The sequence below is a fragment of the Lepidochelys olivacea genome, assembly GCF_965140295.1.
Source record: "Lepidochelys olivacea isolate rLepOli2 genome assembly, chromosome: 10".
Classification (NCBI taxonomy): domain Eukaryota; kingdom Metazoa; phylum Chordata; order Testudines; family Cheloniidae; genus Lepidochelys; species Lepidochelys olivacea.
Genome location: NC_140420.1, coordinates 33,672,212 through 33,688,883, shown reverse-complemented (window position 1 = coordinate 33,688,883; position 16,672 = coordinate 33,672,212). Strand labels below are relative to the sequence as shown.

Below are 16,672 nucleotides of genomic sequence, written 5' to 3'. Positions count from 1 at the left end.
ATGCGGAATATCCTTAAGGACTTCCGTGGCTCATTGCTGAAGTTCAGCAGCAGTAATGGTATTAGCAGTGGATTGTGTCTGTCTGTCATATCAACAGCAGTGCTGTGTTTGCACACTGTCAAAATAGGTGGAGTATTTTCAGCAACACAAAAATTATTAGTCCTCTTCTAAATGGCCCTGTAGCTCTTTTTCTCTACGTAATTTGGTGACGTTTCCAGTGTATTAAAGCTATATTTTCTTTAATTTAAAGGTGAATTTTTTCCTTATTGGACTGATTGTAGAACTGTGGGCCTGTAACGAGGTGTGAAGCCCACACCAGCACGAAAAAAGTTAAAGGAGTCCGAGAGGGTTGGTAGTCTCACTGTTTGCACCTGCGGAGGGGATGGATTTAAAAGAGGAGATAGAAGGTTAGTTGGAGAGGAGGAGAGGTAGGACAGAGAATATAATAAATTCCCTCTCTCTGGGAAGGGGTCTCTTAAAGGCTAAGAAGGCTGGAGGGAAGAGAAGCAGACAGTCTGCTCTGGAAATGAGCCTAAGGAACAATCTGGAGACATTGAGGGACAATGGCCTGCCTGAAACCCTGGGAAGGTGGAGAACTGTGCCAATTCTAGACTGTGGTAGGGAGTGGGGCACAGCAGACTGTGTATAGACTGGAAGATCACATATTTGGTGTTAGGAGTCTGATGAGAGCAGACTAGTACCCCTGGAACTGAGTGGAAATATAGAACTGGTATTCCAGAGAATAGACTAGGATCAGATGGTACCAACCATTGTTTCTGAATTATGCAGAGGCAACTGGTTGTGTTCAAGGAGCAGCAACAGGCCGGCACCGGTCCTCAAGTTCAAGGGACTGGAAAGGAGTATAGAAGAAATGGCAGGGACTGGTAAACTGATTCACACCCCCAGTCAGTTTTGTGGGACTACAGGAAGATTGGTAAGACAGGCAGTGGAAGTGGTCTGTCCAGCAATGGACACAGTCTGGGGGATGATGATTAAAGTTAAGTTGAGACAAGGAAACCCTGAAATAAAGGGTGGTTCTACTTGCAGAGTTTCAGGATGCTGTAAGAAGGCAGGCCCTGTCAAGAATTGTAGGAAGCTCTGGCTAACTTTGTGTGGATAGTCCTGGGGAATTGGCAGAATTAATTCCCTGAACAGAGTTTTTCAGGAACTCAAAGTCTGCAATTCAGGCAGGGGAACCGAAGACACCTGGGATTACCCTTTTGCGGAGAACAGCCTGTCATATATAAGGTGACAGAACCCAAGCAACACTGGACCTGAACCTGAAAGGTGCTGAACACCTTCAACCCTTTTTGACTTCTGTTTGTCTTATGTAGGCCCATTCCCTGTAGTACTTGAGCACCTCCTAAATATTTTTAAAATACAGTAACAATAACAATGGAATTTGTGGGTGCTCAGCCCCTCTCAGTTTCAGGTCGTATGTGCTGAATGCCCCATGTAGTAGCAAGTAAGAATGGTATTCATTACGCAGCTGTTCATGCACAACCCTTTTTTTTCCTGTTTCAGATCCCCCAGACTTATTGGGTTGTTGGTTCAATCACCAAGAGATATTCCAGCTGGCCCTGTGCTCGGTGATGTTGCAACAATCATGGAGCTCTGGGGAAAGGGGCCAGTCTGTAGAGGGTCGGGTAAGTGCCATATTTTACTATGACATGGTTTTGCAAAGTTTTTTTTTATTAATAGCATTATATACCCTCCCCGGATGTAAAATAATGATAATAATTTTAAAAAAAAAACTTTCCAAAGCCATGCTTACATAGTAAAACACGACACTTACTGACCCTCTAGAGGCTGGCTTCATGCTGGGGCTTCACTTGAAGTCAGAACCATTGCCCTGGCACTTTACGAGACCTGAAATGAGGTTTTTTTAAATTCAGCATAGCTATTTCTTAGTTATTAAAGCCTGGAAAAACTGTGGTCATGGTTTAAAAAATGTAAGTAAATTATGTAAGTTTTACTAATTTGCCTGTTGTGGATAAACTGTTTTTCTAACTGGAATGTGGCCTTGCTATTTTGTTCAACTGTTGTTGTGCCCCAGACAACATAATAAAGCATTCCAAATTTTCAACTTGTAAAGCAAAGCAGTGGTGTCCCACTCCACTCACAATGAAAGAGATTATAGCCACCAGAAATCATAAAGAGCAGCATAGTTAATGCTAAGGAAAATAAGACCTGCAGTGCAATTTTGTGGAGTTCTCTATTTTAACATTGGATCTTCATTGATTTTCTTAACACAGCCCTACTTTGTACATTACATAAGATGGACTTTAGCATTTGACTATTGCATTCCGGGGAAATTAAGATATTTCTCAGAAAGCATCTGCTTTGCACTTCAATTTACTTATCTACTAAAGACATGAAAAGGGAGGTTTTCTGAGATTCTTGGATTTGAGACTTGGAACAGAAGAAAGGAGAAATGGAGAACTACCCCTTCAGCTTGGCACAAATACCAGTTTCACAGAGCATCAATTAACATTATGTTAAACTTCTGCTCACTTTTGTTCCTCAAAGGAATAATTATCCATGTTGAGTTCAGCACTTAGTGGAATAATACTATCCTGCAAAATATATTATTAGGGCCAGCCACTTTGACAGAGTTTCTGGGACTCAACACATGTTTTCAACCTGGACGTATAATTTGATATCCAATTTAAAACACAGATGTGATTTAATGAGAAGCCTTCAGAGCATAATTGAGTATATGATGGTAATCTATAAATTCTCAAACTCAATGGCTTGAATAGGAGGAACTGAGTCCTTTACAAAGGTGAGCTGAAGGTGGAATTATGAAAAAGTAAAGCTGTACCTCAGAACTCCAGCTAATGAAAATTGTGACACATTATCTGTGTTAGAAGCTTTCTTGCTTATTGGAAGCAAGAACTTTTCTAGACTTGTAGTGCTGTTTGCTGAAATTCATACAAAGGTATCAGAGTTAATTGAAAAGACAGTTAATGTATGGCTCATTTTTATGTAAGTAGAAATTGTGTTCTCACCATTCAGATCATTGAATGCCTTTATTTAAATTGGTATCTATTTGTGGAAGGGCTCTAATGGGCAAGAAAAGGCTAACTTGTCATTCTTTCTGTTCATTGCAGTATACCATGTTTATGTGTTGTGCGATTCTCATCACCATTATCCAGTACTGTAACTTCTGCCAGCTGAGCTCCTGGATGAGATCATCATTGGCTACTATTGTAGGAGCAGTGCTTCTCATCTTGCTCTACATCTCTTTATGTCCAGACAGGTGAGCATTGCATGTTATCACTGTAGGCAAGGTATCATGAGCTGCATTTTGCCCCAGGATTAACTAGTTCAGCCCCGAAACAGGAAATGTTCATTCCTGTGGAGAGTGGTACAGACAGATGAGTTGGGTCTTGTTCTCTGTTGGTCAGATAGGGAGGTGCCAGTTTGAATGAAGCATATTTGCATATGGTTCTGTCCCTTTCTCTGGTCCCTGTAAGTGGGTTTTGCAGTTTGTTTCCTGCCTTGCTTCAAGAAGCCCCTAGTGTCTCTGGCTGATGGGCCATCTTGGCTTATATTTTCCTTGCCCTAGCCATTACTCAGAATGGAGAAAGAGTAAGAGAAATGGAAGAAAACAGTCAAAAAAATCAGACTCTGTCCTACTTTGGAAATCATGAGCCCTCCATCATGGGACTAGGTTGCATGTGTGCTCCACCACACTTATATAAGATTTGCTTGTGTTCACCGCCATCAGTTTCTGATGGGAGCCGGTCTGAATCCAGACAGTTTTGCCATGTTTCGGGCTGCCTCCAGGATTTCTCTATCATTGCCATCTTACAGATCCATCTGGGAGGAGATCTGCATGACTTCTAGGAAGATCAGTCTCAACTACTAGAATCCCTTTCCTTTAATCTGTTTGCAAGTGATCCATTATCAGCCAGCTCTTCTCAGTTTCCCTTCTCCCTCCTGATCAGAACTCTCTAATCTCTGAAGAAATTTCCAAGGCATGCTCTGGTTCCTTTTGTCCTCATCCCCTCTTGAATTCTGTCCAAGGATTTATTTTTGGCTTTGGGTGATGAGAGATCCCTGTATCTGACTCTGCAGCTTGTCCTTGAGGAATGGTGGATGGCCTCTCACTCTAGACCATTCTACCTCCCACTGTAGGCAAATATTTTACCTCCTTTTCAGAGACTTTCTGGACCACACAGTGCAGGAAGCAGATGGCAGGCAACATGCTGATCAAAGCAAATCCCCTCAAGAAGCATCTAAGGCATTCTCCACATCTCTGCTGAGGTTCTCAAATCTGGGTCTAGTAAACAAAAGAACATCTCCTTAACAGACCCTCTTTTGCTCAGAAGTGGACACCAGTGCCATAGGAGGAAAAGTCTGCCCCCTTTGGAAAGAACTCAGAACTGGAGTCAACCATCAAGACAGCATTAAGCAGTCATCTTCTCTTTCTCTCATTCTGCAAGTCACTGGTTGGAATGTGGATAATATGCTAAAATGTGGTTCCTTGGGTATAGTTTTATTATAGGACTTTTCAACAGTTTCTACCGAAAGCCCTCCAGCTAGCATGGGAGAATCTGGAAACATTTCTTCAAGTCCCAATAGCTAGTGGATGGATCAATCAAACACTCCTTCAAGATCTGCCCTTGGTATCATTACAACTGATGCCATTTTCTTGGATTTCAGCAGCTTATTTATCGTTTTTTGTCACTCCAGATGTGGTGGTTGAACTTCATTCCATTTCCTTTCACATCCTCTCCTGGAAAGTGGCTTTTAAGAAGCCATTACCTCAGTTCATTGTGTGGGGATGTGAGTGTCCCTTTCCTGTAGTTTGCCCTAACTGGTTTTTTATGAGGGAAAAGTAGTTCTTTGCTTCTGTCCCAGCTTCTTGGCTGAGTTGTAGCTTTTCTCATTAACAAGATCTCTCGTCCAAGTTTCTGACTTCACCACAAGGCGCAGATGAATTTCTTGTACTCTGGTGCAGCCTAGAAAGAAGTCACTCCATTACCTAGTCATCCTGTTCCAGGGTCCCAATAAAGGTCAAAAAGCCTCTAGTTTTACAGTCTCTGGATGGATCTGGCTCTGCAGTACACCTATTCAGCGACAGACTTCTTGTGCTCTCCTTAGATTAGATTGATCAATTGTCTCCCATTCCTGGGCAGAAACAGGGCATATATCCATGGATAAACTGTGCCGTGGTGTTACCTGGGGCTTGGTACACACTTTCCTCAAGCACTGTCCCTTTGGCCCCTCCTCATTACCCAAGCGTTTAGTTTCTTCACAGCCTTACTGGAAACAATCCAGTTACTAATTTCTGGTTCCTTCTCATCTCACCTTTGATCTCATCTCACTCTTGTTCTTTCTTTAGTCCAACTATTGGTTTCTTCCCTCCCAGCAGGTGAGGGTGCTGCAACCCATCTATCTCTGCCAGTGGCACTCTCTCCACGAGAAAATCAAGTTTATTACCTGTTAACTTTTTTCTGTAGTACAGTGGCACTATTACAGACCCCTTAGCTTAAGGCCCACCTGGGCTTTGACTTTGGCTGAGAGGTTAATGTTAGGAACACAGGATAGGATAATCTAATTTGTTCATAACTCTAGATGTCATTGCACTGGAGAGTGTGCCTGCAAAAAGCAAAAGAAGTTTCTTAGCCAGGAGTGGAAAATGTTTCATTCTTATTGGCATTTCCTGGGTTATTGACTGGGTCAGGACATACCCCATTTGTCTATACCAGTGACATTTTGCCGCAGGAAAAAAATTAAAAAGTAAGAAACTGGATTTTATGTCTAATTCATTATCTGTAGACTTCTAGAGAAAATTCCAGGTGCAAATAGCTGGTCAGATTGTACCCAAGCACTGCAGAGTTATCAGGTGTGGGGAGGAAGGAAGGTACAGGAAACCTTCTCCTGCTCCCCCTTCATCTCAGCTGAGCACGTGGATTGCACAAGGCTCATGTTGCTAGCCATTCCAAAAGGCTGGGGTGACATCCACCCACATATCAGCCAACACATCCTCTTCAGGGGGTGGGGGGAGGGTGTCTGTGACAGATTCCCCTGGTGTGTTAGGGTGTGACCAGGAAACACCATGTCTCTGGGAGTTTCTGTTGGAATGGGTTGTCTCCAAGCTCCCTCCAGCACAGGCCTATGCCTACAAGGCACAATCAAGCCCAATTATAGTATATTTTGTCCTGTGTTTTGTAAAGCAGTGACCATTAATGAACAAAGTACAGTAACTGCAGAACATTTTGTCACTTTATTTTATAAAGAGAAATTCATATCCAAAATAATACACATCCCTATACAATCCTAGATCTAGCAAAATATGACTAGAAGCAACAGTGAAAAACAACATGAAGACTAAATCACAGCTGCCAAGAGTTTTCATTTGAAAACCTTAGTAATAGCTAGTTTTCTTGCAATATCTACAGTGTTAATCATGCTTTGTCACCACAGTATTGACAATTCTTCATACGCTATAGACAGACCCATTCTTTCACGTTTTTTTTTTAAAACAGTAACTTGCTGGTAGTTGTTGTTCTTGGCACATGTAACTGAGCACTGTGTGCCTTGCTGTTCTTTATATTAATTGCTGATAGAAGAGCCTGGAATGCAAGTAAATTCAAAGCCTCTTTGAGGAGTTCTTCGGTAATGGCATATTCATAAAGAGGCTGTTTCTCCTCTTTTGTCACTTTTTATGGAGTAGATCCAATAAGCCTGGGAACTAATTACCTTTCAGTGTTCTTAACACACTCCTCCATGTATCTCGGGTTGGAACTGATCTGAAAATGGTTTTTTCCAGCCATTGCCTTGACTACATTACCTCCAGTTACTCTTAGCCGGAGAAACTTGGATCATCATCTCTATGCTTCTGCCACTCCAAAGCAAAAGGTATTGCTAAGTCACATTCAAGAAAAGTTTGTCTGAAATTGAGGTGCAAAACAGATTATTGATCATAGTCCCTTACTTCAAATTAGTTCAGTTGAACTTTTTTGTTTGTATTCTCAGGTTGCTTTGTGTAATGGTCTTGTTTTCTTTCTAATGTTTTAATACCTTTATTTTTCAGCTCCATTGAAACTTCCCTCCTAGATTCAGTACAGAACTTTAGGTAAGCCTTAAATACAGTGCCCATCTCTACTATCTTATGGAAAGCCTCTTGTTGCATTCCTTTTTTCAACATTATCTTTTACAAAAAGTTATGTAAACTAGATAAAGTATAGCTTTAAAATGTTTGTGTCAAAATGTGTTTTCAGTCAAATGTATGTAAAAAAACAAACTTAGGGCGCACAGTAGCATACAGGGATTAAATAATTTTGTCTGTGCTACGTGAGTACCCAGGAAAGCAAACTAACTATACAAATGCCATAGAAGGAAATCGACGAAGTTGATGCTGAAATGTGAAATGCTCCCTTATTTATATGGTTTTCTAGGAAATGGAGGGTTATTGTGGCAGATAAATTATAGAATTTGTTTTTCTAGTGGTAACCTTTTTTGTTTTGTTTTGTTTTAAAGTACTGTGCGCAGATTATGGGCCAGATTCTCTCCCTCTGTCCTGTCTGCTTTGTGTCACTCAGCAGTGCATAGGGGCTGGAATCTACGGGGGGGGGGTCCTTAGCTAGCTCCTACACCAACTGTCCCCAACTCCAGTTTAGAGGATTTGTTGGAGGCAGTGTAGAGCACAGCTGCGGTCTGCCAATTCATAGTTGGCAAGTGGCCCCATGGGCACCACAGCCAGCTGCTGTAATTTAGAGTAGCTCCAAACTCAACACAGTTGACAGCATAGCCCCATGTTTTTAAACAAAGCCTGTGTTATTAATGACCCCTTAGAAAGTGAAAATTTCAAAGATGCAGTTGACTTGTCTCTATTTCATTGTGGTCAACTCCCATGATTTTATCGCCAGTTGCTGAATAAAACAACTGCTTTCACTAAAGTTAGTAATTGTGGAAACATTTGTTCTGGGGTTGGGTTTTCTAAAAGTCTGACACTCTCTTTGATTTAACTAGTGACTATGTAAACATATTATCAAATAGCTCCAGGCAGAAGTGTGTTCTGAAAATCACTGCTCGTCCTTGGAGTATATATTATAGAAAAATTACATTTTTCAATTTCATAGAATCATAGAATATCAGGGTTAGAAAGGACCTCAGGAGGTCATCTAGTCCAACCCCCTGCTCAAAGCAGGACCAATCCCCAATTTTTGCCCCAGATCCCTAAATGGCCCCCTCAAGGATTGAACTCACAACCCTGGGTTTAGCAGGCCAATGCTCAAACCACTGAGCCATCTCTCCCCCCCTTCTGTCTCTACCTGAATGCAGTCATAATTTCAAAGAATGTAGGCATTTTTCTGAGGTCTGAGGATGGTAGTTGTGCTTTCCAATTCTAGTATAGGATTAATTTATTATGTCTCATATTGCAGGGATTTTTGAGCATTCTGAATTTGTTTGTCTGTGTGTGTAAGAGAGAAAGAGAGTGTCATTAAATATACCTTTCTTTTTAAACTGGAATTGTAACTGGGACAAGATACAAGCCAAGCTATAACAACAGACTATACATAATTTTAAAACAGAAAATATAAAGGTATTGTGACCAATGAAAAGTAATGTCATAATATTTTCCTCAGCTTGGGTCTTCCTTATTAGTTCATGGAATTAGCCAGGCACTTCTGGCTACACTTCTGTAGCTCAAAACTGCCCGTGACTTCCAGGTAACTATTCATGAGCACTAGAAGACCTAGCTGGCTGTTAATCATTAAAAAATAATTCTGATTTCTGTAATCAAGGGCAAGCATGACTTCATTTTAATGATTGGTCTTATACTTGCAATGGCCCTACAAATAACAAAGCTAATAGCCAGAGAAAATATCCTAGTATGAAAGTATTTTACTTTTGAAATTATAACATTTCACTTTTACTTGATAGATAAAGATATGAACAGATAATAATGCTGAGATTTTCAAAGGAGCCTAATGAAATTAGGCACCCAAACCCCAGTGGAATTCCACAGGAGATGGACACTGAACTCACTTGGGTTCCTTGATAAGTCCCAGCCTAAAGATGTAAATATTGACTGACACGGTGACCAAAATACATGTCACATCTAACACTTGTATGCTATACAATCTCATCAAAGTTCTTACTATGAGGAACTTGCAGTTCAATTTTTTTCCAAATGACCATTACTTTAGTGAAAAATGTAAGTGTGTGCGCGCTCGTGCATGTGTGTGTGTCTGTCTGTCTTAGACACATTATGCATGCTTGTGAACATATTTGCTGTCTCTATAACGTGTGTGACACTTTTAGCAGGTGATGCTTGGTTGGCTGTCATCTTAAATTTAAATATGAAAAACTACATAAATGCAATAGTAAGTTTTCAAAAGTGCAAATTCAGCTGTTCTGAGGACACACAACTGAATAGTGTCACTGAAAATCAGGATAGTTTTTAGGTGTGGTCTGTGGTAAAAATACAGAATTGTGAATTAATTCTATTACCATCTCTGCCACAGATCTGCTGTGCAATCTTACTTACATTTTCAGCTTTTTTATTTATTTTTTGTTTTGTTTTCTGTTTTCGTTCTAGCATTTTGTATTAATTAGGGCTTCCCCTCACTCCAGGTGATTGGAGGCTGATGAATCAATAAGAAGCTGAGATCCTGTCCTAGGAGAAGTTATTATTGTCTCCATTCTCACTTGACTGTCAGCACACAGGCTTTTCCTGTGTTCTGCTGGTGGATTTGTAACAGGTGTACCTGGAGGGGGACCTTTCCCCTTTTGCTTTGCTTGACCAAGAATTAAGATCTTTATTAAAGTGGTATCAAAACAGCTACCATCTGTGAAGTCTCAGCACATAAGCTCTTCTAAGATTTGGTCAACACATAGCTTTTTTGCACCCGTGTAGCTAAATCAGTGCATTAGATTTGTCTCATTGCTTTCCAATTGAAGGCACACCATTTCTTCTTGTGCCCCATGCAATCAAAACAAGATGCTGTTAAACAAATGTGTCCTCCCACTAAGAGTCAATGCACTCATTACTCTCCCTGCCTCAAAGCAGGTAGAGTGTATTTTTTTCTCCACTGTTCATAGTTCCCAAATGGAATGATGGATAGGCCTTTTGAGATAGAGACTCAAATCTGCCTTGTGGTTTAGAAAAAACTCATGCCCCTGTTTTTCTTTCCCCACCTTTACACTCCAAATTTTTTTCTAAATGGAGTTCCTATGTTCTGTAGTTGCATCAGGGTATAAAATAGAGTGTTCATGCCATCTCTGTCCATCACCCCAGGATGCTTAACATCTCATATGTGTAGCAGCATCCCGTTTACAATATCTCAGATTCTACATGATTCATCAAAAATTCCAATGCTCAGCTCTGTTGGTGTCTTTTTCTCATTGTTCAGCCCTTGTATTCTCTCCAAAGACCTAGTTGTTACGCATCTGCTTTATATATAGAACAATACAATTTGAAACCCAGATTTCTAGCTCCTAGGGCAAGTGTCTTTCCAAGAACCTCTACTGTAAGGAGAAAGCCATTATGTTACACAGTTTAGGATTTGTGATCAATCAAAGGAAAGCTTCCTGACTCCATCTAAAGAATTTTCACAAGTGCTGTATTCAGTACCCAGAGTGGATGAAAATTCCAACTAACTTCTCAGGCTTTTGTGCCTGCAAGTATTTAAACTATTTGGTTAAAAGAACAGAATCAGCTTGAGTTTTTTAAATTGACCAATTTTTAAAATTCCATTTTCTATTACTACAACCCTTTAAACAGTAAACAGCTTAAATAGCCCTGAATTTTTTTTGTATAAGCTCCTTTAAAAAAATTTGTAAGGCTTTGGTGGGGATTTTCTGTTTCTCAGTTGTTGTTTATAAAGGTCATTTCATTTAATGAATTTTGCTCTTGCTAATTACCCAATCATATTGTATTGTCAAATACACAAACTAAACAAACGAAAAAAAAGAAATATTGTTCCATTAGCTTCTTGCCGCTATAGTTATGCTAGATCAAAGGTGTTAGTTGTAACCATAGTAGGTGCAACATTTTCAGAGATTTAATTTTCAAGATGAGGGCATCACTTCAGGAATTTCCTCCTTCAGGTTAGTTCTGTGGGTTTTTGGCATAGCTGATTCTCACTGTAGTCATAGTGGGATCAAAAAATTTGTGATCTGGGAGAGATCTTGTATCCGCTCATTTGAGATACGCAGCTCCCTGCCTTGTGGATGAATTCAGTCATCTTAAGGGAATTCTCTTTTCAGATCATGAGTGAATTGTTGTCATTACAAAAGCGAGGCGAGTATTTAGGGACACCCATATTGGAAACCAAGCTCAACCAAGTAGTTGAGAAAATGGTTGGGGACTAACAGATACCCACTTGTCAGCAAGGTAGAAATGAGAGCAGTAAAGTTCTCTCTTAAAAGTCAGATCGTGCGCTCTACCAGTCTTGGTAGAGATTTCCATCACCCCTTTTCAGGAGGGTAAGTGTTTTCAGGGAGCCACTCGGTATGATGCCTCTGCTCAAGAAACCATCTGTGGACTTGGATAAACTTGCCAACTACCCACTTGTATTGAATCTCTGGCATTGAATAAACTTACTGAAAAACTTGTGATGAAGTGACTCTGTTGGTAATCCCCAGTCAGTCTGAGTTCGGGCCTGGTTTCAGAAAACACACTGGCATTATGTGGATCAGTCATCTTCTCAAAGTGATTTGGGCTATACCCTGACACCACCCAGAAAATTACAGTTGTACAGAATGCAGCCACTTGCTTGTTCAGGAATGTTTCATAGAGGAAGCATATTATACCGGTGCTCCATAATCTGTAGAGGCTGCCAGTGAATTTGTGAATATTGCTCTTGATCTGTACACACCCTAAAAGGTTGATATTGTGGCTAGTTGAGAAAATTGCCTGTATCCCCATAATAAGCTTCAGTGGTCGTAATCCGCAGAGATGCTCAAGCGAGGACCCCATCCTCCCCCGTTTCATAGTAAAGTGGCAGATGGTTCTCCATAAAGTTCCTCAGCTCTGGAGTTCTCTTCCTCCCTGTGTCCTACAGAGCCTAAATGTATTGATCTTCAAGAAACCTTGCAAGACTCATCTGTTTTCTCAGGTCTTTGGAGAAGGGGCAGGTTGAGGGATATAGATGGGCTGAGGCAGCAGTTTGTGTTCTGTTATTGGTAGTTAATTTTTTTTTCCAGGCTTGATTTCTGAATCAGGGATGCAAGAAGTCATTATAAATACAAAGATGTTGTGACAAAGTTCCTCCTCTACCTTGGTGGGTCTTGCACTTATTGGCGGATTTGCTCACCTCGGAGATTCACGGCAGCCCTCAGTTTGGCTGTTTTCATGAACCTCCAGTCCAGGTCAATTTCTGATGAGGAGTTGGGAGGTTTGGGGGGAACCCGGGCCCGCTCTCTACTTCGGGTTCCAGCCCAGGGCCCTGTGGAATGCAGCTGTCTAGAGTGCCTCCTGGAACAGCTGTGCGACAACAACTCCTCCCTGGGCTACTTCCCCATGGCCTCCTCCCAACACCTTCTTTATTCTCACCATAGGACCTTCCGCATGTGTCTGATAATGTTTGTACTCCTTAGTCCTCCAACAGTACATGTTCTCACTCTCAGCTCCTAGTGCCTCTTGCTCCCAGCTCCTCACACGTGCACCACAAACTGAAGTGAGCTCCTTTTTAAACCCAGGTGCCCTGATTAGCCTGCCTTAATTGATTCTAGCAGCTTCTTGATTGGCTGCAGGTGTTCTAATGAGCCTGTCTGTCTTAATTGTTTCCAGAAGGTTCCAGATTGTTCTGGAACCTTCCCTGTTACCTTACCCAGGGAAAAGGGACCTACTTAACCTGGAGCTAATGTATCTGCCTTCTATCACTCTCCTGTAGCCATCTGGCCCAACCCTGTCACAATATATATTTATGATTTTAATAAGTCATATTATAAATATATATGGAAAGACAATATACTCCTCAATAAGAACTTTAAAATTGTCTAACGTGGGCAGTATGTAGGCCAGCAACTCAACGGGGTCCATTTAATTTAGATCTAGTTAAATTTAGCATGCGAGAGTTCTACAGCATGGGCATATTTAATAGCAAATAAAGTTAGAATTTTATAACTACAGTTTGATTTTATTGAGGCATTTTTAACAAGTCAGATTTAGAGATTAAGAAGTAATGAATCTGTATTTTAAAATGCCCATCTTTATTTTTCTTTTCCCCTGCCCTGCCCCAGCTCTAGGAAGAATCCATGCAACAGTTCAGTGCTAAATGATATAAAGAAACCAGCAGACCGGATTGGCCAAGAAGTGATACTGGTTTTCTTTCTCCTACTCCTTTTGGTTTGGTTTCTGAATCGGGAATTTGAAGTCAGTTACCGCCTCCACTACAATGGAGATGTAGAGGCTGATCTTCACCGCACCAAAATTCAGAGCATGAGGGATCAAGCTGACTGGTTGCTGAGGAATATTATTCCATATCATGTGGCAGAGCAGTTGAAGGTTTCCCAGAGCTACTCCAAAAACCATGATAGTGGTGGAGTGATCTTTGCTAGCATTGTGAACTTCAGTGAGTTCTATGAAGAGAATTATGAGGGGGGCAAGGAATGCTATCGAGTCCTAAATGAATTGATTGGGGACTTTGATGAGTTGCTAAGCAAACCACATTACAGCAGCATTGAGAAAATCAAAACAATTGGGGCAACCTACATGGCTGCCTCTGGACTGAACACCGCACAATGTCAGGACAACAACCATCCACATGGACATTTGCAAACCCTTTTTGAATTTGCCAAAGAAATGATGCGAGTGGTGGATGACTTCAACAACAATATGCTGTGGTTTAATTTTAAACTACGCGTTGGCTTTAACCATGGCCCTCTCACTGCTGGGGTCATAGGCACCACCAAGTTATTGTATGACATTTGGGGTGATACCGTGAACATTGCTAGCAGGATGGACACTACTGGAGTGGAGTGCCGGATACAGGTGAGTGAGGAGAGCTACCGTATCCTAAATAAGATGGGATATGACTTTGATTATAGGGGGACAGTCAACGTGAAGGGGAAAGGTCAGATGAAAACCTACCTTTACCCAAAATGCATGGACAATGGGGTTGTGCCGCATCACCAGTTATCTATATCTCCAGACATCCGGGTTCAAGTGGATGGCAGCATTGGGCGGTCTCCTACTGATGAGATTGCCAATCTGGTGCCTTCTGTACAGAATTCGGACAAGACATCCCAGGGCTCAGATAACAACTTAGAACCCAAGGATATGCTTCCATACTACAAGAAGCTCCAAAAAGAGTCAGTGAAAGCAGAAGACAGGTGCAGGTTTGGCAAAGCTGTAAAGAATGATTGTGAGGAAGCAGAAACGGAGGAGGTCAATGAACTGACAAAGTTAAATATCTCTAAGAGCGTATGATGCAGTGACAGAGAGCTGCATGATGTGCTCTGTCCATAGAAACACAAAGACATTTGCAATTGTCTGCTTTCTTTTTGAAGAAAAACCTTCTCAACACCTGGGTTGTTTGTTTTCATGTTAGCACCTGATGCTGTGTGGATCACAGTTATTCAGGGCTCATTTTCATCTGTCTCTCTCCTCCATGCCCTTTAGCCCTCTCCAAAACTCCCCAGCTCCCTGTGTAACCCTCTTTCAGCTGAGTGGAGCATATTAAGTGCCTTCAGATATACTCCATTGGACTCCCTGTCTAGGTACAAAGGCCCCACATAAAATCATAGCTTTGGGTATCTATTAATTTTAAAAGAAAAGCTGTGGTCATGATATCATTTTTATTGTTGTTTCTCACAAAACACTTTTTTTTTTGGCTAATGCAACTCCTTGGGTTTTATATATATATATATATGTGTGTGTGTGTGTGTATAATATATTACTGTTATCAGACCTTCTGTATGTAAACACACAGACAGATGTGCGTGTATCTACCATATGAGACTGATATAAAAAGTGCCAGTAATGTACCACTAGGGAATGTCATGGAGATGATGTAACACAATTTTGCTTTTGTGTTGGGCTGGAGAAGGAGCTGAGTTCTACAGTGGCTCAGCAGTTAGATGGAGCAGGCAGCACAGCTGTTGTAGTTTCATCCTCCTTTGACAGTGTTTTGATCAGACATTTGCCATTGTATGCTTTGGATGCACTGCTTTCCTTACATCCAATGAGTTATTGATATGTGGGGATAGATTTCACCAACTCTCAGGATAGGGTTCCAAAAACAAACCAGTAACCATTAAAGTTTTTACAATCCAGGTCTCAGGTTTTTAAAAAGCAGTTTTCCTTTTACCCCCACCCCAAGGGATTTGTGAAGTTTTGAGTGGAATTGATGCCCCTAAAACTGCTCTGATTTAAGAGAGGAGCAGTTAAATAAATGTTTTGGGGTTATATTGATTTATTATTATTTTAAATATCATGTTTGTGGAGGGTGTTAGGATTCATAGGGGTGGTAATTGGTGTCACTAAAATTAATAAGATGCCCATTAGTGCTTCATCCTCTTCAAACTGCCAAGCACTGTGAGGACATTATCTAGGCAATACTTGTGTCAAAGTTGGTGATACTGCCAAAGCCACCAAAATGCAGATTGAGTCTGAAAATCCCAGTTTCCCTCCCATACTGAATTAATGGTGCTGAACAACGTTCTTCAGGCTTTACCCCTAGGCTGTGATTTTGCAGCACAGATTAGAATGACATGCTTCCCGTGTGCCATTTAAAGCAGAAATAGGAAGGTCCTTTGCCATGAGCTGAGAAGCACAACATTTCGGGCCTGAACCTACAGTTGACTGTGTGGGCAGACCCCTGTGCCTGCAGAGAGGCTCACTGAAGTCAATGGAACTCTGCACAGGTGCCGGGGTCCGTTTGCATAGAGGCAGTTGCAGGATCAGGGCTTCAGACAACAAACACCTCCTCTAATTTCAATTCCTGGAGAAGATTCTGACTAGTTCTCCCTTTGCATTCTTCCATAATTTTAACCCCTTTTTCACTCAGTTTTTGACCGAGTGGGTGACCCACTTTGGATAATATTAAATATTGCAAGGTTCCAATTTAAACAAATATTTCTTGTACCAACAAAATGACTATAATATTTCCACCCAAAATAAATTCATCTGCCAAGGGAAATCGGGTGATTGTGGGGAAATGTAATGCTGTTTTGTCTGCACAGTCATATTTTTTTAGTTATTTCTTTCCATCTTCAGTCCAAAAAAGATAACTTAAAAGTGAAAGCAGAATATAGTCACACTTATTGCTTTAAGAACAGCCATAGTGGGTCAGACCAAAGGTCCATCTAGCCCAGTATTCCGTCTTCCGACAGTGGCCAATGCCAGGTTCCCCAGAGGGAATGAACAGAGCAGGCAATCAAGTGATCCATCCCCCTTCTTATGTTCGTATGTCCTGTGTTGTTTACATGCCTTCTAGCATTAAAATATGTGTCCTGAGGTGGTTAACCCTTTTTTTCCCCTCACTTACTCTCTCTGATTTGATGGCCCCCTACAATGCCCAGTGATAAAGTGGCATTTCTCTGCAGTTGAGTTTTTTCAGTGTTAGCCGCGATCCATCAAAATATGCCCACATCTTTTCTCTGACTTTTAATACTGTACAATTGTTATACTCACCACAATAACCCTTCACCTGTAAGAGGTTCGCACATTGCAACTAAAAGTGAAAAAACGGCATAATCTAGGGAT

General features: G+C 41.1%; 1 protein-coding gene across 2 annotated transcripts in view; it reads left to right on the top strand.

Annotated features, from left to right (window-relative positions):
- ADCY9 (adenylate cyclase 9) overlaps positions 1 to 14,803 on the top strand; it is a 190,461-nt gene extending 175,658 nt beyond the window's left edge. For both annotated transcript variants that reach the window (XM_084642296.1, XM_084642295.1), the window contains exons 8-10: positions 3,114 to 3,262; positions 7,049 to 7,090; positions 13,207 to 14,803. In XM_084642296.1, the coding sequence (XP_084498422.1) occupies positions 3,114 to 3,262; positions 7,049 to 7,090; positions 13,207 to 14,395 (1,380 nt within the window). In that variant the 3' untranslated portion in view covers positions 14,396 to 14,803. The remainder of the gene's footprint in view (positions 1 to 3,113; positions 3,263 to 7,048; positions 7,091 to 13,206) is intronic.
- Positions 14,804 to 16,672: the final 1,869 nt, after the last annotated feature.